At 34.2% G+C, this 25,229-nt stretch overlaps 2 protein-coding genes across 2 annotated transcripts; one reads left to right on the forward strand and one right to left on the reverse strand.

The window, feature by feature from the left end:
- Window positions 1-14,619: 14,619 nt before the first annotated feature.
- Window positions 14,620-19,453, reverse strand: LOC106404048 (NAC domain-containing protein 2-like). The gene has a single exon (XM_048760757.1). It carries the CDS (start codon window positions 17,104-17,106, stop codon window positions 16,012-16,014), a length of 1,095 nt encoding a protein of 364 aa, XP_048616714.1. The 5' UTR covers window positions 17,107-19,453; the 3' UTR covers window positions 14,620-16,011.
- Window positions 19,454-20,125: 672 nt separating this feature from the next.
- Window positions 20,126-22,329, forward strand: LOC106404049. The gene is made up of 6 exons (XM_013844807.1): window positions 20,126-20,139; window positions 20,260-20,292; window positions 20,382-20,461; window positions 20,832-21,415; window positions 21,470-21,685; window positions 21,973-22,329. Exons 1-6 carry the CDS (start codon window positions 20,126-20,128, stop codon window positions 22,327-22,329), a joined length of 1,284 nt encoding a protein of 427 aa, XP_013700261.1.
- Window positions 22,330-25,229: the final 2,900 nt, after the last annotated feature.

Raw genomic sequence — 25,229 nt, forward strand, 5'->3', positions numbered from 1 at the left:
TAATGATAATTTATCTTTTGGTTTCAAACAAAGCACTGAGAGTGTACTTATAAAACAAGGATGAGCCGACTAGTCAAGTATCTCTATCCGAAACATCTTATTTTCCTTTTCCAAATAGATTGATCTCCCGCATAATATTTTCCTATATATTTGATTTGTTTTATAGTTTTATACGAAATTAGTATCTAGAATCGCTTTCTTATTGTTAGGATTTTTGAGCAGTTTTGTTCCCTTAAGTTACTATTAACTTAAAAAATGAAGGTTTTAATTACTTCTAGAAGTAATTTTTGGAAACTAAGAGTGGGAAAAATTTATTTATTAATTTTTAAATGTAATTAACTTTGTAAAGAAAGTTTTATGAATTCTCAATTGTAATTTCCAACATAAAAATCACAATTCACTTTAAGTCTCATCAAAATTCATGTAGACAAATAAATGTAATTGAAAATTATGTAAATGCAAGAACTATGGCACAATCGTAAAACACAAAATACATCAGAGAATATCTCTATAAAGATATATGTATATACTAGTACTATGTTAAGATATGCGCCTTGCGGGAGATAAACATTGTATATATAAGTTATTTATATGTATTATATGCTCTTTAATATTATATATTGGGTAATTAAAAAATCAGTAACTATTACGTCGATAATTAAATTGGTGTGACTACATAAATAAATTTTATTAATCCAAACAATAACTTTTTCTATTTTATATTTTATATAATTAAATTTACACAATATATACGTAGATATATGAGGGTTATCACCGGAGTGGTGCATCAAATACAAAATACACGGATGAGTTATGTTTTTTACAGAGAAAACACAAAATACATGTTTGCTGCACTACTCCGCTGATAATCCCTCAGTTCTCCAGGCTTCATTGAATTCCTCCACGTCGTCTCTGTTGAATCCGTCCCTTCTCTCCATCTCCTCCATTCTCCTCTTGTTCAAGCTTCTCGGTAACTCAGATTTGGAAAAAAAAATTAGATTATCGAAATTTGGGTATCAAATCACGTGTGGCCCTTCATCAAATAAGCAATATTCATCATAACCCGCCAGCGAGAATCTCGTTTCTTCCAACAAAGTAAGCACTGTCCATCATACTCTCGACAAGCTTCAATGAATACACCCCGACAATTGCTGATTTGGGTATTTTTCTGATTGCCTTTTCTCCTCGGAACACAAACTGCTTATAGCTAGGTTTTCAAAGATTGGCAGGAAGTAACTCAGCCACAAACTTGAAATACTCAAAGTAAAGCGTCAAAACTTATCGGAGAAGACAATTTCAGAAAATTGTTTGAAGATGATTTCAGAGAAAACGCTTGCAGAGAAGATGATTGCTGGAGAAGATGATTTTGGAGATGACAATCTTGACTCAAACAGCGGTGAAGGTTTAATCGACTTAGGAAGTTATAAGTTTTTTTTAACAACAAAAATTTTAAGTTAAACGTCCTTTAATTGAGATCATAGTTATTAGTGACATGGATTTGTTAATAATTTTAATCATTTTTAATTATAAATAATCACAATTAAAAAAAAACTAACCAAACGTATTTATTGTAATTATACTAGAATTTTACCAACATTAGAATAATTTTTAGAAAATCTATGCTACTCTAGTAATATCATAAATTTTCTATACTAATTGAGTAATTTTTTCTTTAGATATTCAACTTGTAAGATGCATGTTAGCAAATTTTCACATTTATTAAATTAGATTTTATTTGTGATAGTAAATCCATGATTCCCTTTGGTCATTACTAACCATATTGACTTGAGAAGTTATTCTACGCATGTTAGTTTAAGTCAAAATGATATGCTATTTTTGTTTATATTTGTATAGTCAATTTTTACGACATTTGTTTTCAATACTAAAATCTGTGTTAGCCTACTGACCTATTATATCATATTTGTGACATTAAACGTTAAATTACTTTTAAGAATTTTACTTATTTGAAGCCAGTGGAAGTTTTTAGAGGAACTTGGAGAAATGTTTTTTATTCTATGCGAAAAATTCTCAATGGTTAAATTTAACTACAACATCTTAATTTCTGGTATATATATGTAAAGACTTAAGAGAATTGATTTGGCTATATGTGTCACCAAAATACATTTACATTTTCAGACACACATCCGCTTAAAACTCTAGAGTTAATCGTGATTGACCTAGAGAAGTGGAAGGATGGGTCACCTATCGAAAAGTAATTCGCGATACCGTGTGAGTGAAGCCAAAGCACGAAAAATGTTATGTGGTGATTATAGGGTCAGTAAACAATGATTCCAAGCATTTTGAAAAATTAACAAACTGTCCGTCTGACGGGATGGGTCCACGGGCCGAGTGAACGGGCGTGGGTGGCCCATTAACCGTAGCGGTCAGGATTTTCTATTAATATTGATAGGAGTTAAATGTTAGTATCCCCTATATATTAATTGAGGATCTTTTAAAAATATGTAACCTCAAGTTTGTACTAATTAAAAAGTGACCGTGCTGATGTGGCATTCGTTTAAGCCCTCTTAATGCTGACATGTCTGAATTTGGAAGAGTTTGGGAATAGCATAGTCTAAACATATAACTCCTAGCTAAATACAAGTCCTCGACGGTTATACCGCATATTATGTTACGACTAGTGGTATTCCGGCGCTACGCGCCGGGTTCGTATGTTTTATTCTCTAATGAATTTAAAATTATTTTTTGATCCAGAGACATGAGTGTAGGTGGTATTCATTGATCAATTCAATAAAAATCGAATAAATAGCTGACTGCAACCAAATTAAATATAGTTGAACTTAAACATAAAACAAAGTTGATGTTCCAAAAGGAAAAACGTGTAAATACATGTGTTTGCTACGCGCGGATTGTTTGCCATTTGCGCTAATCACATATGTTATTTTTTTTTTTTTTGGATTTTGTAGAAAGGATGTGACGTGTTTGTTATTGGTGCCTTAGGAACTGAATTGTAATAATGTGGTGGAATTATTCTTTTGGAGTTGTATAATTTTTTCTTGATAGATATTTGTTTGTTTTTCGGTTAAACTATTGAGTTTTTTAGTGTATTGTATAAATGTTTATTTTATGTAGTGTATATGTTTGAGAAAAGAAAGTTAGACAAAAATTAATTATAAAAGAGTAATAATATTTGTATATTTGTGGCCAACATAATACAAATAATTTTATTGTTGAAATACATAAAAGTAGTTGCGATTGTTCAAATGTCAAGCAATAAAAAGAGATTCACCACATATCAGTTAAAGTAGATGAATTTAATCATTCGCATCTAGACATAACTGTTCTTGTATCTCTTGTTGATGTTGTTCGGGTGACATTATATTGTACCATTCATTGTTTGTAAAGTGATTGAGTAACACTTAAGTTTTCTTTTAACTAATACTCCATGCAATGTTTTCTTAATACGACTCTAGCATTGATCGCCTAGATTATAGTCTTGCGTCCAACAAATTTTATCAATGTAGGTTTCTCTTACATTTTTTCACCTTTGCACATCATTGTTATACTGTATACGTAAACTGCATCTAGGTACAACCGTCTACTGATGTTTGTTGATGATGAAAGCCGATGACGGAGTTGTTTTTTTCAAAATATTCTTGAAAGCTTTTTACATAATGAATTTCTAAGTTTCCAGCTGATAAACATTTTGTCATAAAATCGTTATACTTTGTTAGAAAAATAATTGGATGGATGGTCAATGGTTTGATAGTCATTTCTTCCTTTTTGTTCTTATGAGTTTTATATTTTTATTCTGAAAATTAATATGCTTTGAGTTATGTTTTATTTTTATTTACTATTTATACTGTATTATTATTATTTACTGTTTATTATTTTATATTATATTTTGAATATATATTAATCTTTAAATATGGTTATCCATCTTTTCTTATTATTTTTTTAACTTGGTTTTTTTGACTTCAAATGAACTTTTTCGTGTGATTCCATTTTTATTCTTATTGATGCGGATTTTATAAAACATGTAAAGCATTGTTATAATGAATTTAATCTTCTTTTGGTTTTTATTATTTTTCTGTTATTATATTATGTATTTTTTCTAAAATATATTTGTCACAGTCAGTTCAAAGTTATAGATTGTCAAGAAATTATCAATTTTTCTTTATTATAGTTTTATTTTATTTTTCAAAAATGTTTTTCAAAAAAAATGTTTTGATTATGTAATAATAGTTTATTGTTGTTTTCTTTTTCTTTTTATTAATTTTTCTAGCTTTGGCTGGGATTCACTTTTGTGTGGATTTGTAAACCTGAGAAACAATATTGTAAATATTTTTCTTATTTTTTGTGTCAAAAGTTTTTTTGTGCAATTAATTTATTTTAAAGTTATTATGTATTTTTGCTGAATTACGTTATTAACAATAAAATTATTGTATAAAAATTGATGTCAAATTATATAAAATTGTAAATATTAGTTTATGGGTACTAAGTTTTTGTCAATATATGTGAGCTAAACTATAGAAAATAAAAAATATAGAATAGTTAACAGAATTGAAAAAAAACAATTATTAATAAATTCGTACTTAGTAATATTTAATAGTTGCATTTGTTTTGACTTCCACATTTGCAGAGAGGTAATGACTTAATGGTTTTCTAACTTTTGCATTTGAATTCTTCCATATTTTCCATAACCTTTCTATAGTTTTAATATACAATTATTGAATTTTGATAGTGACAAACTCCATGTATAAGAATTTACTGTTGTAAATATTAAATATTTGATGGACATGGAAAGTAAATATCTATAGACTGTATAGATTACTTCTTCAACATTGTTATTAGACATTTGTTCATTAAGCAGACTGTGTAGATTACTTCTTTAACACTGTATTAGACACTTTTAAATGGATCTGAACATATTTAAATAGGTACACGAGAAATAATGCGAACCAGTATCAAAACTATAAAAAGCTCTTTGACCAAGTTAATGTTTAGCTTCAGTCTCCTTATGGATGATGATCAGTGTAGGTTATGATGATGTTCATGCTAAACATTACAGGGATCATCATAAGCCCCAATTTTCCCTCCTAGATCAATCCTAAACTCTAACTTGATAATTAAGGTTTTTTAAATGAGAATTTTTTTTTGATTTGCAAGATCTCTGTGATTTGCCATACCGAAATTCCCATGACCTTTTTGTCTGAGAAGAAATAAGTGGAATGAGGCTGTTGATCGTAGGCAGGGGCGTTGTGCGGATCACCACGTCCCCAAAGAGGGTTTCCTGTGGATATAGCGTACTGTCTAAGAGCGGAAAGCATGTATCTTGTGTTGATGAGAAGGAAATTTTAGTTTCCTGTCTGGTCCCAAACCAAATTTGATTCTCTGAAAAATCATATGAACAAACAATCAGAAAATAAAACCAGAGGTAACAAACTGAGAATGCAAGTGCAAAGCAATGACATATATAATTGACTGATAATTTGATCATATAATATGAGAAAGCAGAGTTGAAGCTCTTGCAAAAATCACTCAAGAATTAGAATACGAAACACAACCAATCATGAACTACATTGAAATTATAATTCAAGGATGATTCTAATTACATGGAAGTGTATTTACATGGATGGTTCAAACATGGAAAGATTGAATACTCTGCAACACCTGCAATACAACTAAAACAGATTTCGTAAAAGAATTCAACATTATCAACATAAGAAAGAGGAAGAGAGTGGTATGTGCTTGAAGAGTTGCTTTGGGCGGGTAGGATGCGTGCGCTTCCAATTGAGAATAACAACGGTGACTGGCACTTGTATGTCGCCCGTATTCCCACCAACAATATAATAGAACAATGCTAACACATATCCACTACCTGGGTTGGATGGGAACAAACAAAGGAAAGCGAAAATAGGATCGCAAAAAGCAGGATCATTGACTGCGGACGAAGGTAGGGTTTGCAAAGGATTTATAAAAAGGCAAATCCTAAAGGTAGAGAACAAAAACTAGACAATACCATAGGCTCTGTTATAAACACAAAATCACCACAACAAGGGCTATAGGAATGCGTTCAATTAAATTCCCAAGCTCAAGAGCTAACGTATAACTGCAGTCCGGACAAAAGAGAACTCGAAAAAAAAAGAAGACTAAAGGGTAAGATTACGCCCCTAGTAAGCTTTGCACGTCAAAGGAACTATACACCCAAACGGGTCTCATGCCAAAAATGCATGCTGATGAATGTCAGATTCCCAACACAGGAGAATACAATGAATAGAAATATAGAGGAGAATACAATTTGGTAGTGAGAGGTCAGAACTTCTAGACCACAGATTGTACAAAACAGCAAGAGCATTTGAGGTGCGCACCATTACCAGAGTGGAAACAGACGTGGATCTGGGGTTATGGAGTTGATACTGAGGCGAGGGCATGGGAGGGGACAGCAACAAAGCCACCAACTCCACAAGCTGAATGAATGATACAGTTCAGGAAACAACTGTTAATGCAAAAAAATGTTATCAAAGGCTGAAACATGGAAAGGCAAGGAAACACTAACTCGCATCGGTCATAAATTCATTGGGGGGTGTATCGAAAAATAAGGTGAAATGGGTCCGAAGTTGAACTTAGGTTAGATGAAATAAAAAGGGGAAAAACAAGAAGAACAAAAAGAATGAATTTTTTTGACCAAGTAATGTTTAGCTTCAGTCTCACTTATGGATGATGATCAGTGTAGGTTATGATGATGTTCATGCTAAAATTACAGGGATCATCATAAGCCCCAATTTTCCCTCCTAGATCAATCCTAAACTCTAACTTGATAATTAAGGTTTTTAAATGAGAATTTTTATTGATTTGCAAAGATCTCTGTGATTTGCCATACCGAAATCCCATGACTTTTTGTCTGAGAAGAAATAAGTGGAATGAGGCTGTTGATCGTAGGCAGGGGCGTTGTGCGGATCACCACGTCCCCAAAGAGGGTTTCCTGTGGATATAGCGTACTGTCTAAGAGCGGAAAGCATGTATCTTGTGTTGATGAGAAGGAAATTTTAGTTTCCTGTCTGGTCCCAAACCAAATTTGATTCTCTGAAAAATCATATGAACAAACAATCAGAAAATAAAACCAGAGGTAACAAACTGAGAATGCAAGTGCAAAGCAATGACATATATAATACTTTGATAATGTTGATCATATAATATGAGAAAGCAGAGTTGAAGCTCTTGCAAAAATCACTCAAGAATTAGAATACGAAACACAACCAATCATGAACTACATTGAAATTATAATTCAAGGATGATTCTAATTACATGGAAAGTGTATTTACATGGATGGTTCAAACATGGAAAGATTGAATACTCTGCAACAACCTGCAATACAACTAAAACAGATTCGTAAAAGAATTCAACATTATCAACATAAGAAAGAAAGAGAGTAGTGAAGTACATGCTGCAAGAGAATTGCTTCTTGAGAACAGGTAGGAAACTGTAGTCTCCCGATTCCAACCATTAATAGACACTACGAAGCATATCGCTATCTGGTGCAAACCAAAACATGGTTACATCTAAACAATATTAGCTGGTTGAGAACAATAAGTAGCAAAAATAGGACAAATCAGCAGGCTCATTGACTCACCAACCATGTATGAGTTTGCAGAGTAACTGCAGCCAACAAAAGAGAAATCCTAAAGGTAGAGATCGCCACCACCAGCCTCAAGATCTTCACCACGTGCATCATTGTTCTTGAAACAAAGATTATGTAAGATGTAAGGCATGTAGGGAGCAGAAAAGAACACTAAAGCAATGCACTTTCACAATTACCATAACTGGAGCTGGTTATAAACACAAAACACCCAACTCAAGACTATAGAAATTACGTTCAAGTAATGAATCCCAAGCTCAAGAGCTAACCTCGGTCAGAACGCAGTTGCCGGAGTGTGGCGTCCAAGGGCTTGAAAAGATATGACCAGCCGTGATTTTCTTCCCAGTAATCTTTGCACGTCAAAGGAACTGCACACCCACAAGAATACCTGCAGAATTCATTGAGTGCGTGAATGTCAGCCTTCCAAACCCATAAGAATACAATGCTTAATAGAAATTTAGACAGGAGAAAGGTAACTAATTTTTAAAAAATCTTTCTTCAGCATATATAGAAACAGATTGTATAAAAAGAGCAAGAGCATTTGAGGCACATGTCTGCTCATTGCCACGGTTAGATTGACGTGGAGACTGACTCACATGTTACACACGCCTCCAAAATCTACTTTCATACATTAGAAGAAAACATCTGCGAACCATATAAATGCACACAACTCACAGCTAAAACTCTGGTTGATCAGTGAAACAAATAGTTTAAGCAAAATAAAGGTGTTATCGTAAAGCTGAAACATGAAGTTCAATAGCTAATTAACATATTCAACTAGCATAAATTCATTGGTAGGAAAGGTAATACAAAATCGAAACAAAGTGAATATGGGTTTTCTATTTACCTTATGGTTAAGATGAATCCTTCCTGCAAGAAAAAAAAAAACAGAGCAGAATATATGTAGTTATTTGAAAATTGAGGACTCGAGATGAAAATTAGGGAGTAGAGACAAACTAACGATTCGGCTTTTGGAGGAGCGATTTGACCATGGACAAGGGAGAAGAGACACAATCTTTGCTCGAATAGCTATGCTATTTTGTTTTCCGGTTTGGATACCTGAGATCGCTTGAAGCCAAATTTTTGTAGTGCTCATTCAGTGAATCTTAATTCCTAGTTTGTTAGGTGGTTTTTTCACTTGCATCTGGCTTTCTATAGAGAGAATGGGGATCGAAGAGGAATTATGATGTCAATAACAGATGAAGTGAGTGGAGGAAGATGGAGAAATCGCAAAGGTCACGAACAGAAATAAACAATATCATCTTAAACTTAGATTAAAGAGGTCGATTGAATGCCGTGGGAGGGATGGGTTAATCATGCAAAAACTCAGAGTTAAGTATGTATTAATGGAAAGCTGAGACGTTATGGAGATCGTAATGTCGATTGAAGTTTCTGGAAATTGGTCGCGGAAGTCGCAAGCTTGAGAGGAAGAAGATACGTAATAATACGTGGGCTTGACATAACATTGGGCTTACTAACAAAATTTAATAAAAGCCCAGTTCGAATAAGACCGGATTACACATAAATCATTGGTTTGGTGAGCGACACGTGTCCAAAAACACCTCTTCTTTCTTACTGACGTGGAAGGCTGTGCGCAGAGCACAAGCTTACTTTATATATATTAGATATGTAGTGGACATTCAATACAAATAGTACGCTCATTATAATTATGGTCTATGATATGTTTTCCTTATCATATAAGCATAACTATATATTAACGCAGAATAATAAATATACTTTTCTATTGGTTGGTCAATTCGTTGGTTAATATTCATGCATATTCTTATAGTTCGTGGAATGAATGACTCCAAATCGCAGCTATACGTTGAAGTTTCAAACATGAAACATGAAAAACAGAATAAAAGATCTAAGTAAACAAATGGGTTCACTATTATAAGCAAATTCTCTCATTAATGACTGTGCTGAACATGTAAATTTGTATAAAAGATTATACATTGTTGAGACATGGTCGCATAGACTTAGAAACCGACTACTAAACGTAAGAACACCAGACAGTGGTCATATTTGTACGGTATACGTTTATTGAGAAACCGAAGAAGGTGTACGGTTTTGTATTGTTAATATTGATTCTCTGGGGCATCTATCTTTTAATTGAACTGAACCAATCAAAGAAAAAATTGGACCGGAATCGCAAAATAATGTTCTCTTCACCGTTATACACACTTTGAATAACTGGAAATTAGGTAACTGTAAATTATGTTTTCCTTATTAAAAGTAACAATTAAGAACTTATTATCGATATATAAATTAAGATTATACATCGAATCTATTAGCCTTGATAAGCAATTGTGTATCAGTTAAATATGGACATTGTGTGGTTATTACACAAATACTTTGGCACCAAGGCATGAATCGATATTTTTGTGCGTTAGTTAAGGAAACTACAATAAGTGGATTACATATGTTTTCCTTATTAAATAAAAATTAAGAACTTATGATCGTATTAAAGTTATGATTATATATCGAATATATTAGCCGTGATAAACAATTGTGTACCAGTTAAATTTATATATTGTGTATTTATTACACAAAAACCAGTGGGTTAATCTCAAACCAATTGTGTATTACCTAAGAATCAATTGAAAAATTAGTAAGTCCAAAATCCAATTGTTAGGAAAAATTATATTAATCCAAACATAAATGTATATGTTATGATAAACTTAATACTCGGCGATCTCATTAAACTAATACTCAGCGATCTCATTAAATGAGACTTTCGTTAAATGGCTCAAGGTTCATTTATATTGTGATCCAACATAATAATTTTTTTTTAAATGTAAGAAATACTCTTAATTCGTATTACTTGGACAACAATTTAAATCAAAGTTTTCTATATATTATGACCTAAGTATTGCATGTTTTTGCTATAAATCGGAAAGTAGTGATTTTTTAAGTGTTGGTTTTTTTTATTAATAGCAAATAGATGCTTTGATAAAAAAAATAGCAAAGAGACACAATTATTCAAAATCGTTTTGTTAATAATATAAAAAAAGAAGAATATTGTTTGGTTCTCAGCCAACTTAAATTTATATAAAGAGTAATACAGAAATTAAGTTGTTTTGTTATTACCAAACAAACTTATATATAAAATATTTTTCCTTGCAACAAAATTCTTTAGAACTTAAGTTATGAAATTTATATTGAAGATTAGGAAAAAGCTTTGGCACCTGCCTAATTATTTTTTTCGTAGTCTAGGAAAACATTAATAATGACATTTAGTAGTAGTTAATGATATATATCATGTTAATCTAACTTTCATTCTATTCAAAGTATCGGTTGCAAACAAATAATACTATCATATTTCTATATTTGGGCCTTAAGTATAATAATAGTCGGGTTGAAAAATTTTATGTTGTCTTAATGTGGCCCATAACCAAAGTATACTTCAAATTTTAAGCTTGATCCAATTTGTAATTATTTTTTTAATATTTTAATTTTCCATCTTAAGTTGTCAAAAAGAAAGTAAAAATCTGATATTCGAAAAATTAGTGTAACTTCAAAATCGAAAATATATAAATTTTATTTACTGATAAGTTTGTAAAAGAAAATATCCAAATGTATCAGCTCAACATATAGATGATTATATAAACAATCAAAAATTGTATACATATAAAAACAATTCGATCATGTATAAATCTTAAATTTGTCAATATAATATGTTTAATTAGAAAACAAATACTTATTTCGGATTATCTATATTTGAGGTCGCTTAAATGTTCTTTTTAATTTCAATTGAGCTGAAGGAGGATCAATCATAAACTGTCGGTATTATTATCGTTAGAAGACAATAAAAGTCCTAAAATTGGAACCAAATTTTCGTGATACGCACTTTTATAATCAAGCTCTTTTGGTAAGTTTAAATTATTTTTTTTATACCAGGATGTTTAAATAAATAAGAAAATTTTCCACCAAGTTAATGCTTCCACCGAATTTTTAAGTTTGGAACAAAATTTTGAAGAATTTCTATATGGTAAGTTTAATTTAAGAAAATAATATGTTTTTGGTAGTTGTTGAAAATAAATATTGGTTCAATATATCATACTAAAATACGGTTTCTAGATAATTAATGCTAATTATTTTAACTTTCGAAACAATCCGAAAACCTACCTATGCCTAATATATATATATATATACGGTTGAGTTTTCCCTTAGAAATACCTTCAATTTTTTTCACAACTCTTAATTTATGATTATAGGAGTATCAATGATATCACATTTTAATTGTTGGATTTGAACTTCTATACATTTTCTATGTATACCAAATATTTATAGTTAGTTAATTATTCTATATTGAGAAAAACATAAATACCAAATATATTTTTACCACAAAACACATGTATTTAGAAATCATCAGATTTTACAATATGAAAACATCAGTGGACATGACGACTTGAGCCATTGGGAAGCTGGTGAAGAATCGTATATCTTCCCTTAAGTACGTGGGGAATCATAAGCTGGAGGGACTCCTTAGAAGATGATTTGATGTTTACCCTTTCTAAAACACCTCATTTTTTCATTTTCTTACACTATAGATTAAAGATTCACCATATTGTAAATCCTCTATCATATTTTGATCAATAAATTTGAAATTTCATCAAAAAAAAAAATATTTCACACAGCGCAAGGCGCAGATTTTATCCTAATTCTCAAGATAAAGCATATGCTAAATATGCGTTAAAAAGGAAGAAGCATATGCTATACTTCTCTAGTTTCAACAATGCTATGAAGATAAAACATATTCACATGCCATATAACGAAAATAGTCTTGGTTTTTTCCCAGCATTAGTTATATGTTTATAGCACTAGGCTCTACAAATATGGCAATATGATCTCAATCAAAAATTGACATAGTCAGATGTGGTAGACCATAACCAAGTTGAATTTGATATGTCAACGCACTAGACTCGTAATAAATATCACCTTCCCCCACGACTAGCGTAAATAAAATATGGACAATCATATGAAAATTAGTCTTCCAAAGTTTGGAGTACACAAGAACATAAGTGGCAAACCATTCACAATTTAGGATGTCGTCTCACCATATACTTATTGTCATCACCTACGTTTATATAGACATTGTCTCGGTTAGATAGCCCTTAGATAAAAAAAAATATTTAAAAACGAAAGCACAGTTGTATATTATATATATATATATAGTGGCGGAGCCAGGAAAAATATAGACGTAAGTACACACACAAATTACAAAACAGACCATAAACAAAACTATTATAGCTCGTTCCTCTACAACGACAAGTTTAGACTCCACTTGACAAAGGAGAAGACTTTGCCAGAAGACTTCCGGAAAGTCGTCTAGTGCATTAAATGTTAGAAAACTTCCGAGAAGACTTCCCTGGAAGTCTTCCAAGTCTGTCTCAGATCTAAAAAATATGCATATCCAAAAGCATTCAAATGGCTTCAAACATAGAAAAACTTCAAAAATAATGTATGAGCTTAAAACAACCAAAAGAATTTTCAAAAAGTAAAAGTTTTAAGCAATAAAAGGTTACCAAATAAGAAAATATGATTTATAGATCCATCTTTAAAGGAGTGGAAGATGAGAACCATGTAATGAAAGATGAATTAGTGAGAATGACATGAGACAAAAAATGATAAATTGATATGAAGTTTGGTGTTTACAAAAAATGATAAAATTGTGAAAATGATAAGAGCTTTAAGCAACTAGAGGTTACCAAATGAAGAAAAATCAGACATATAAACTTACCAAAACACTCATATTTGAAATGAAAGAAGATACATGGAAGAAGATTCCGCCAGAAGTCTTTCAGAATATTTCCATGAAGTCTTCTAGTGCATTAAATGTCAGAAGACGTCTAGGAAATTCTTCCACATCTGTCTTAGATGTGAAAAACCTGCATTTCCAAAAATATTCAAAAATATTCAAATGACTTCAAAACATAGAAAAATTTCAAAAATAAGGTAAGAGCTTAAAACAACCAAAATTTTTTTCAAAAGGTAAGAGCTTTAAGCCACAATAGGTTACCAAATAAGAAAATATGATTTATAGATCTACCTTTAAAGGAGTAGAAGATGAGAACCATGTAATGAAAAACCTGCAAAAACAAAATAAATCAGTGAGAAGACATGAAACAATTATAAATTGATATAAAGTTTGGTGTGTTTAAGTTCAAAGAGATTAGAGAGAGGTTGAAGAGTTTTAGAATGAAAAACATTACATTTTTGTTGCAGCCATTTGAGAGGAAGAAAGAGAATGTGTAAATTTTTTTTTAAAAAGGGAGACAAAATTTCAATAAGGTTAAATTTTTTCGATTCAGAAGACTTTCAAGTAAGCCTTCTATTAGAAGACTTCCTAGAAGACTTACTTGAAAGTCAAGTAAGTCTTCTAGAAACTAAAATATTTTAAGTAGGAAACTAAAATATTAATAGCGGGAGTTAAAATATTATTAGCGGGAGTTAGAAGACTTTCATGGAAGTCTTCTAACTGATAAAATACTAATCACCAAAAGACTTCTTGGAAGTCGTCTAGACCATAAATATAAATTTTAAACTCAAATAACTAATTAAATAGAAACAAACACTTCATTAAACTTAAAAAGTGTTTAACATACACAAAACTAAATACATATATGTCAAAAATTTAATTATTCAGAAAAAAGTTAAGATTCCAAAATCTAACACTAAAAATACATACAATACTACAACATTTGTTGTCAAACCCTAAACCTGAGAATATCATGACGCACTACTTTCACTCATCTAAGTTTAAAACAATTCAATTTTATTATATTTTAATTAATATCACTTACAACCGTTTATAATTACATGATTTCAATTTTTTCCCTATCAATTTTTTTTTTACAAAAATTATAAATTATTTTTAAGATCTACTGTATGAGAAGACTTACAGAACCTCAGAAGACTTACAAAATCTCAGAAGACTCTACGGGGTTATATTCGTAAAACTGAATTATGGTTTTTTTGTTTGGTCATAAAGGGCTGGTTGTAATTTCACTAGCCTTTTGGGTTACTTTTGCATTTGATTCAAGTTTGGGATACTTTTGGAGTAAAAATCAAGTTTTGAGTCATATTTAGCAAATTTCCCAACTATGAAATTATGAAAAGATAAAGAATATATTTTTGTTTTCTTATTCTCAGAAACAGTTTTCTTAAAATTTAATCAAAAATCAAACTCAACATTTTAACCAAATAAATTAATCAGGCTCGTTCAGATTTTTTGAATTTCCACCGGCGGTTCAGGTTTGGGCACTCTCACGAATTCCATCGAATCCATATAACTTTTCCACTCAGTCACTCTTTGCAACACATGGATCATTTATTTTGGAGGGTCTATCTGGAATTGGAAGATCATCAATTTTGGCATTGATATTATGGTACATATGGAAAGGAAGAAACAACAAGGTATTTAGCAATTTGTATATTGATCCAAGAGATACTCTCAGATTGGCAGAAACAAAGTCATTACTTTGGGCTGAGGCGCAGATTTCACTAACACAAGGATTCGATCAAACTCGAGTACCCGTAGAAGCAATATCACCGTCTATCTTAGGTAGATGGTGTTTACGGCTGGATCATGGAAAAATCAGGAAATCATTTCGGGACAAGGGTGATATAGCACACTGGAAGGTTTTGAAGGTTTAATCGGAGCAAGGAATACAAGAGCGAGTCAGTCGCCACTTCACTCGGAGATAGAGACTCTCATTTGGGCAATGGAATGCATGAGGAATCTAAGACAGTTTACAATTACATTTGCAACATATTGCTCTTAGTTGGTGAAGATGGTTTCGGAACCAGAAAGAATAGCCAGCCTTTGCAAGTTATTTGAAAGACATAAAGATCCTGAAGAGAAGTTTCAACAGTTTAGAGCTCATTCATATACCACGGACGCAAAATTCAAGGGCGGATAGTCTAGTACACAATGCAAGAAAGCAACCTTAGTTGGTTGTCCATATGGATGCGGAACTGTCATTTTGTTTACAGAGTCTATACGAGTAAATTGCTGACAAAAACAATAAAAAAAATAAATCAGCCTCGTAGCTGTATCTTTCAGCTCTTTAGGCCTTGCTTTCTTTAGAATCAAGCACATAAAGATAAAGTCTCACTTAAAATCCAAATTTGGCAACCGAACTATGCAGTGACTTAAGCGTAATTAAACCAAACGAACTGTACTTTTTCCAATGTTTAACTCATGCGTGGAGTTTCTTTAGGCGTTATCGGTGGTATCACATTAGCAAGTGAGTGCTCCAGAAAATTTTGATTTCAAAAAAAGGGTGTTTGGATCGGTTTAATCAAACACAAAGATCATTTACAAACTTTTAAAAATCCAACGGACTATACATGTTTCCTATGTTTGAGTACTTTATTTGCTCTTGTGTTGCATCAGAAGAATATGCCGGCTAATAATATGAATCTTGATTGACTCCCTTGGTGACAGTTTGATCTTGGATGTCATATCCATGAGTATTGAATATGAGTCCACGAGGATTGGTGGTTATGGTGTTGTTCCATGGAGAGGTATCTTGATGCCATGAATCTTGAAAGTAAATCAGGTTGTTCGGCATTGCCAATCTTGAGAAAGATATATCATCATAAGGATCCATCATCATCTGACGATGTTGTTGTTGTGGATGAGTGATGCCGGCTTCCAGGTCAGCTAGATTGAATATTTCATCTTGGTTAACACACTCATCTTCCATGATTACAAGTGCGTTGTTTATCCTTCCGGAATCTTGACGTTGAGGAGGAAGAGAAATCGGTGGATGTTGTTGTTCTTGAATGGCCTTATCAGAATATCCCATAATGGTTTGAAGTCCCAATCCCTGTCCTTCACCAGAAGGGGTCATGTATTGAACTGAAAATCTTGAATCATCAGCTTCAAAAGGAGGAATCAGTGGCCGTTGTTCAAGGAGTCTATTGTTGTCAAACATATTGTTGTTGTCATCGCTGTTCTCTTGTTGTGGCTGCTCTGGGACGATGCCATTGTCTCCGTTTTTTCTCTCTGGGGACTGGTCAACGACAATCTTGTTATTGTCACGGAGATGACACAAGACTACTTCTTGGAACTGAGCATCGTTCTCACTTGCAAGCCAATACTCCGTCATACACCAACCAGTGGTGTCTCCTTTAGGCTTTCCCTTGACTTTCTTGTGGTACGCGAGTTCTGTTTTGTATCCGATCACAACCTTCGGGTTGTTACGGTCAGTGATCGCCTTCTTTACGCCACTTGTCGTCCAAGTTCCGCCGTTACTGCTTCCTCTACCGGGAACCGTGCGTTTGGGCCTGCTCCCCAAATTACGTGTCCTAACAACAAAGTAAAACCACATGTTCTCTTTGAACTGATCATTCTTGACGTGGGGAAGAAGCCACGGCTCGTCTTCATAAAGTTTGATATCTGTGATGAAACCATCTTTTCCTGTATCAACTCTGTTGCGTAGATAATACCCCACCAAATGGTCAATCGGAGAGAACTTTAAGTCCCTTGGATGAGCCATATTAAATCTTTCTGAATCAATTAGAAGATGCTTCACAACAAAACCCTAGAAAGACAGTTTCAAAAGAATCAAACTAATGCATACGCCAAAAACAACTGGATGTGCGCAAGAATTAATGCACTGAAAGTCTTAACGTACCTTGGTAGCTTTGATGTTTTACTGCAGCGTAAAGAATCCCTAAGATCCCCTCCCCAGAAATCCTATGTCGAAAGCAAAACGAAGAAGAGTGCACTGCAAGAAACAAAGCATTAATGATAATTTATCTTTTGGTTTCAAACAAAGCACTGAGAGTGTACTTATAAAACAAGGATGAGCCGACTAGTCAAGTATCTCTATCCGAAACATCTTATTTTCCTTTTCCAGATAGATTGATCTCCCACATAATATTTTCCTATATTTGATTTGTTTTATAGTTTTATACGAAATTAGTATCTAGAATCGCTTTCTTATTGTTAGGATTTTTGAGCAGTTTTGTTCCCTTAAGTTACTATTAACTTAAAAAATAAAGGTTTTAATTACTTCTAGAAGTAATTTTTGGAAACTAAGAGTAGGAAAAAATTATTTATTAATTTTTAAATGTAATTAACTTTGTAAAGAAAGTTTTATGAATTCTCAATTGTAATTTCCAACATAAAAATCACAATTCACTTTAAGTCTCATCAAAATTCATGTAGACAAATAAATGTAATTGAAAATTATGTAAATGCAAGAACTATAGCACGATCGTAAAGCACAAAGTACATCAGAGAATATCTCTATAAAGATATATGTATATACTAGTACTATGTTAAGGTATGCGCCTTGCGGGAGATGAACATTGTATATAAGTTATTTATACGTATTATATGCTCTTTAATATTATACACATATATATATATATTAGATAATTAAAAAATCAGTAACTATATCACGTCGATAATTAAATTGGTGTGACTACATAAATAAATTTTATTAATCCAAACAATCACTTTTTCTATTTTATATTTATATAATTAAATTTACATAATATATACGTAGATATATGAGGGTTATCACCGGAGTGGTGCATCAAATACAAAATACACGGATGAGTTATGTTTTTTACAGAGAAAACACAAAATACATGTTTGCTGCACTACTCCGCTGATAATCCCTCAGTGCTCCAGGCTTCATTGAATTCCTCCACGTCGTCTCTGTTGAATCCGTCCCTTCTCTCCATCTCCTCCATTCTCCTCTTGTTCAAGCTTCTCGGTAACTCAGATTTGGAAAAAAAAATTAGATTATCGAAATTTGGGTATCAAATCACGTGTGGCCCTTCATCAAATAAGCAATATTCATCATAACCCGCCAGCGAGAATCTCGTTTCTTCCAACAATGTAAGCACTGTCCATCATACTCTCGACAATCTTCAATGAATACACCCCGACAATTGCTGATTTGGGTATTTTTCTGATTGCCTTTTCTCCTCGGAACACAAACTGCTTATAGCTAGGTTTTCAAAGATTGGCAGGAAGTAACTCAGCCACAAACTTGAAATACTCAAAGTAAAGCGTCAAAACTTATCGGAGAAGACAATTTCAGAAAATTATAAATAATCAAAATTTAAAAAAACTAGCCAAGGGTGTTTATCTTTTGGTTTCAAACAAAGCACTGAGAGTGTACTTATAAAACAAGGATGAGCCGACTAGTCAAGTATCTCTATCCGAAACATCTTCTCTATCCGAAACATCTTATTTTCCTTTTCCAAATAGATTGATCTCCCACATAATATTTTCCTATATTTGATTTGTTTTATAGTGTGAAACGAAATTAGTATCTAGAATCACTTCCTTATTTCGAATTAGCTTCCATTATATATTTTTTCTTAGGATTTTTGAGCAGTTTGTTGCCTTATAAGTTACTATTATCTTAAAAATAAAGGTTTTAATTATTTTTTTAGAAAACTTAGTTTTTGGAAACTAAGAATAGGAAAAAGCTATTTATTAATTTTCAAATGGAATTAAACTTTTTAAGAAAAGTTTTATGAATACTTAATTATAATTTCAAACATAAAACCACCTGCATGTATTCACTTTAAGTCTCATCAAAATTCATGTAAACAAATATGTGTAACTAGAAATTATTTGTGAACTAAATTAAAATTAGGAAAATTCTCTCAAATGGCTGTAAAATAGTTTTTTTCACCAAAAGAATCCACAAAGAAGAAAATTACCAAAAGAAGTTCAATTAAGGGGAATTTGCCAAAACTAACCCATAACTTGATTTTAACCCCAAACCTATACCCAAACTTGAATCAAATGCAAAACTAACCTAAAAACCTTTTGAAATTACAGCCCAGCCCCTTGTGACCAAACAAAAAACAGAAGCCATTTTTACGAATTTAGCCTCAGTAAATCATCTCAGTCGTCTGAGATGTAGGAAGTCGTCTGGATGACTTTTTTGTAAGTCGTCTGGTACAGGTTTATCTTAAAAATAATTTATAAATTTTGTAAAAGATATTTTGATGAGTGAAAAATAAAAATCATGTAATTATAAACAGTTTTAAGTGATATAAATTAAGATATGATAAAATTGATTTGTTTTCAAAATAGATGAGTGGAAGTAGTGAATCATGATATTCTTTAGTTTAGGGGATTGGCAAACATATGTTGTAGTATTGTATGTATTCTTAGGGTTAGATTTTGGAAAGCTGAAATGTTTTTCTCAAAATTAATTTTCACCTATATGTGTTTATTTCTGTGTATAGTAAACACCTTTCAAGTTTGATTTGATTTTATGAAGTGTTTAATTAGATAATTAAGTTTAGGGATTATGTTTAGGGTGTGGACGACTTATATTTCAGTCGTCTGGTAAATAATTTTACCCAGGCGACTTATATTTCAGTCGTCCACATCGTACCGAACCTTTAATTTTACCAATGTACGTTTTAACCTAACCGGATCATTTATTGGACATATAAAAACTATTTTTTTCACTTTTTTCACAACTTTACGAAACCCTAGCGCCGTTTCTCTCCAAGGGCGATTTCGAAAGCGATAAGATGAAAACCCTACCGTGATCGTGTTCCGCCGTTCTCTTCGCCGGTAATCTCTCCGATTACGACGAATCTCGTTTCTCCTTCATGCCGTAGAGTATTTTCGTAGTTTAAACTGACCATCCGCTTTTTTTTTTCAGATCTAGAATCTCGTTTGCCAAACTCCGCCGCCGGTATGTTATTTCTCATGTCTTAAGGCCTTTAGCCGCCAAAAAACCCTAAAAATTGTAGTCTTGATACTTTTTTTCCCTTCGATTTGCAGATCTGTAACCGCTTGGGACCACATCTTCTCCGACCATATCTTCTCCGACAATATCTTCTCCGACAATATCTTCTCCGACTGTAAGTCATTCGTCTTCTTTTGTTTAAAAGATGGTTTTTCTATTTATTCAGATATGCATGCTCAACAAGATTTTGAGATCTGTAGGAGGTCGGTTGTGACGATTATTGTAGTCTTTTACTGAAAGACTACTCAGACGACTTCTATGAAGTCTTCTACGATGTCTTACTCTCTGGACGAGTTACATGTAAGTCGTCCAGAGAGTAAGACTTCGTAGAAGACTTCCAGGAATGGAACCAAGTAGTCTTCTCACTTCCTAGAAGTCGTCCGAGTAGTCTTCTCACTTCCTGGAAGTCGTCTGCATGTCTTCTATAGTATTTAGAATAGTGCGCTACCTATGTGTTTGAGATGGTTGTTTGTGATTGTTTGCAGGCCTTAAAATGGATTTACCAGAACTCCTGCCGAGGATGTTTAAATTAGGAGAAGAACCCGCTGCAACCAGGAGCATTTCGTATCATTCTGATGACACGAAGTTGTTTAAAGCTCTATGTGATTGTCTCACAGCTGACGAATATGAGGATCTGAAGGCGTCGAAGCTGGGAGTGTTCATCAAGTTCAAGGAGCTTGGATTTGGTTGGACTTCAAGGCTGGTACATTTTATTCTCTGTTTCCAGCTGGACATCAAGAAGAAGTTTGAGCTCTGGAGTCTTGTCGTTTTACAACCTGTGAGGTTTTCACTGATAGAGTTTGAACACCTCACTGGTCTGAACAGCGATTACATCAAGGACCTGGAAAATCCAAGGTGTGAGGTTACGAAGGAGATGGCTGCTTTCTGGGAGAGGATGGGTGTTGATCTCGATACTGGGCCAAGTATTGAACAGATAACAAAAGCATTTTACAGATACGACGAGTGGTCTCGGGATGATCGCAAGCGGCTGGGATACCTTGCCATCTACGCAGGATACATTGAAGGGAAAAAGTTCTTAACCGCTACACCGGCTAGTCTTGCAAGGCTAGTGATGGATTTAGAAAAATTTGAGAATTGTCCATGGGGGAGAGTGGCGTTTAAGGTGCTGATGGATTCTCTGAAGGCAAAAGACTTGACGGAAACAGGTTACACTGTTGATGGGTTTATACAAGTCCTCCAAGTGTGGGCGTACTATGCTATGCCAGAATTGGGTGCTAATTATGGGTCTCCCGTACCAGACAGACCATCTCCACTGTTGCTTGCTTACAAGGGTGGCCAAGGACGACGCAGATGTTTTAAGTCGGGTATCAACAGACAGGTACGTAACTTCACTCCCTAAGACTTCTCAGACTACTTAAAGTTAAGTCGTCTGGAAAGTCTTCCAACAAAAAGACTTCTCAGACTACTTAACTTTAAGTCGTCTGAGTGGTCTTTTTGTTGGAAGACTTCTCAGACGACTTAAAGTTAAATCTTCTGGAAAGTCTTCCAACAAAAAGACTTCTCAGACTACTTAAAGTTAAGTCGTTTGAGAATTCTATTTGTTGGAAGACGTCCATCTTTGTTAATCCGTCAAATAGCTAAGTTTATATCTTTTATTTACTGCAGATTAATGTGAACAACTTTGTTCAGAAGGATCTTGATGAAATGTTTCCAGAATGGGACGGAGACGTAGAGGACCCTGCCGCGGATAACATAATTAAAGTCATGTTTAATGATCCTGGATGGAAGTGGACCATGGACTGCTGGCAAGTCACCGGTACTCACAAGGTTGTGAAGATGGAAGTGAGTCCAGTGAAGACAGAAGTGAGTCCAGTGAAGTCAGAGAGTGTTGTGAAGGAAGAAAGTAGCAGACCTAGGAAGAAAGCTCGTAAAGGGTCTTCTGTTTCTGCTGAGGCACCTGAAGCGGGTAGTGATGGCTTTGGGATGACTAAAGGGCCTTCAAGGACATATCTGATGCCATGAGTGATGGCTTTGGGACGTGCCTTTGGGAGATCAAGTTGCTGGGGGATAGGATGGGAGCTGTGGAGAAGAAGGTGGGAATCACCAAAAAAGGGAGTTCATCTGATGATCTTCAACTTACAAAACCTGTGCACGAACCCGGGGTTAGTACCAAAACCTCTCCCAAAATTGCAGAGAAGAGAGTCACTAGGCAAAGTGTTAGGAAGAGTCAGAACTGATGTGCTTTGTTTCTTGTGTGCTTTGATGAACCATTGTATGCCTTGATTCTGAACATGTGTGCTTTTTTTCTAGTGTGAATTTGATCTTTGGTTAATAGTTTATAAACACATTGTGAACTCGAAATTGATCTTTGGTTAATAGTTTATTTCATGTGTGAATTTGATCTTTGGTTAATAGTTTATAAACACATTGTGAGCTCGAAATTGCAGAGTGAAAGTGTGAATGGGGCGAAAGCAGGACAGAAAGAAGCCAAAAAACCGAGTGTTACTACAGAACCGAGTTCCTCGACAGAGCTCTGTCTTGTGAAATCTACAGACGACTTACCGAGTGATGAACCTAGCGTTCTTATATTGGACAAACAAGTACCCACTGCTTCAGATTTACTCTTGGAGAAAGCTAGAAGGCAGACAAAGAAGGAGACTGCTATGGTGAATCTCCGTGAAAAAAGTGAGCGAGAAAGGAAACTTGCTCCCACACAGCAAACTCCTTTTAAGGGAAACAGCACTGCCAAACAGATCATTCCAAACAAAAAGGTTGACCGAGGCTATGATCCTTTTGCACCCTATGACAAGAAGAAGTCGAAGGAGCTCACTGAATGGCTGGAAGAAGATCCGTAAGTTGCTGGAATGTCCTATAAAACAGCTCTTGAAAAAAATGATTGATTATTTACATTTTGTGTTTGCAGTTCTTATATACTGACTCTGAAAAAAAACCACGTAGATGTCCAAGTCGGTTTTATCAGGTCCTCCGAACCCCCTTAGAATGGCTGACCGACCATGTAAGTCTTCTGCTATCTTCTTACTCTTATACGTAAGTCGTCTGGTAGTTCTTCTGACTTGTATTGTTTTATATGCAGCAAATGGATGCTTTTATTAATTTACTGAGGCGACGGTACCAAGACCATCCACAAAATTTCAGGAGCGAGAGAATGTGCTTTCTTGATCATATATTTTCTCGGCAGTGGAGAGCCTCCTACCCTGATTTTAAGAGCGACAAGGGAGATGCCAACGGTTTAGGAAGAAGACTCCCTGGTGGGGCGTGAAATTATCATGCAGGCGAGATACCTTCTTTTTGCCAATCTAAGAAGGTTTGGGGGGTGGATGTGGATGATATATATGCACCTGTGAACTTCAAAAACCAGCATTGGTTTGCTATATGGATATCGATCACTAAGAGGCACATAGTCGTCTGGGACAATATTATCAAACATATTAGCCCTGAAGAACTCGATGAGGTAATGGAGCCTTTTGTCACAATGGTCCTTTATCTGCTTGTTGAGTGCACTGTCTCTAACGAACAAAAGGTTCAATACACATTGGAGCCATACACATATGAGAACAAACCGTTGGAGTACCTCGGTGCCGAGCTGGTGATTGTGGCCCCTTCACTCTGAAGTACATTGAATGTCATGCTCTTGGGATGGAATTTCCCAAAGCGTTATGTCCTAGAAACGGGAAGACCATCAGGGAGAAGATGGCGGTGGATATATTTCAAGAGCTTTCTATGTGCCATGAATGGGAATACCAAGACAATGATGAGAACCTGGGAACGTATGAGTAGATATTGGATGTGTTATTTGTATTTGAACTTGATGCTTTTGTGTACTGTTGTATGGTAGATTAGGCTACGTTAACAGGGTCAGGATAGGATGTTGTTTTTTGTAACCTATCCTCATACCAAACTAGAATTCCGTAGGAAATTAGTTTGGTAGTGCAGTAACCTTTCGGATAATGTAATGTTTGTAACCTTTCGTTGGACGACTAACCAGAAGGTCTTCTAGACGATTTACCAGAAGGTCGTCAACATAGAAGTTCATAAAACATAGAGTCTACAGAGAAGTTCATAAAACATAAAGTCTACAGAGAAGTTCATAAAACATAGAGTCTACAGATAGATAGATAGATGCGAAGACATGAGAGAATTCTAGTTAAGTCGTTGGACGACTAACCAGAACGTCTTCTGGACGACTTACTTCAAGGTCTTCCACGTCAGTTCTTACATTGTGGACGCTTATGGCCAGTTTCTTTGCAGACTGAGCACCTATAAACCCTGTGTTGCTTCCGGGGTGTGCGTCCTCTCATCCTGGATAGCTCCAACCAAGATTGCCATCTTGATTTCTTCTGTCTCCCCGGACCACGCTTTACTTCCGGAGGAAAGCATGTGTGTGCCTCAACTTGTTGTCCAACACAAGGATATATATTCTCTGAGTATCCTGCAAACAAAGTATCCTTTGAATAGACCGGCCATACAAGTGTGGAGATATGCAAACCAGCTGCTGTTCCAGCTGCTATAGCATGAGAGCAAGGTATTTTCTCGACTTGATAGACACCACAATCACACTTTTGAAGTTCCAGATCAACATTACAGTCCCTATTGCCACCTTTCACAAAGAACTTGCATCCATCAATTTATTGGACTCTCAGAGTATATGCGATCTCCTCTCGAACAGCAAGCAAGTGTTCAACACACCGACTATGTTGAGTTGTAAGACTCAAAGCATCTCCTCACCTTTTCCAATGCCACCTTCCTAGCTTCTCCCTTATGAACTCCAGCAGGAACTGAATAGGAAATCCTCTTGCTCGCTTCAGTGCGGAATTAATTGATTCAGCGATATTGCTCGTTTTTAAGTTGTACCTGTCTCCCTGACAATGAACCCTTGACCATAGGCTCACATCGGCATCCTC

The sequence above is a fragment of the Brassica napus genome, chromosome C6 (genome assembly GCF_020379485.1).
Source record: "Brassica napus cultivar Da-Ae chromosome C6, Da-Ae, whole genome shotgun sequence".
Lineage (NCBI taxonomy): Eukaryota > Viridiplantae > Streptophyta > Magnoliopsida > Brassicales > Brassicaceae > Brassica > Brassica napus.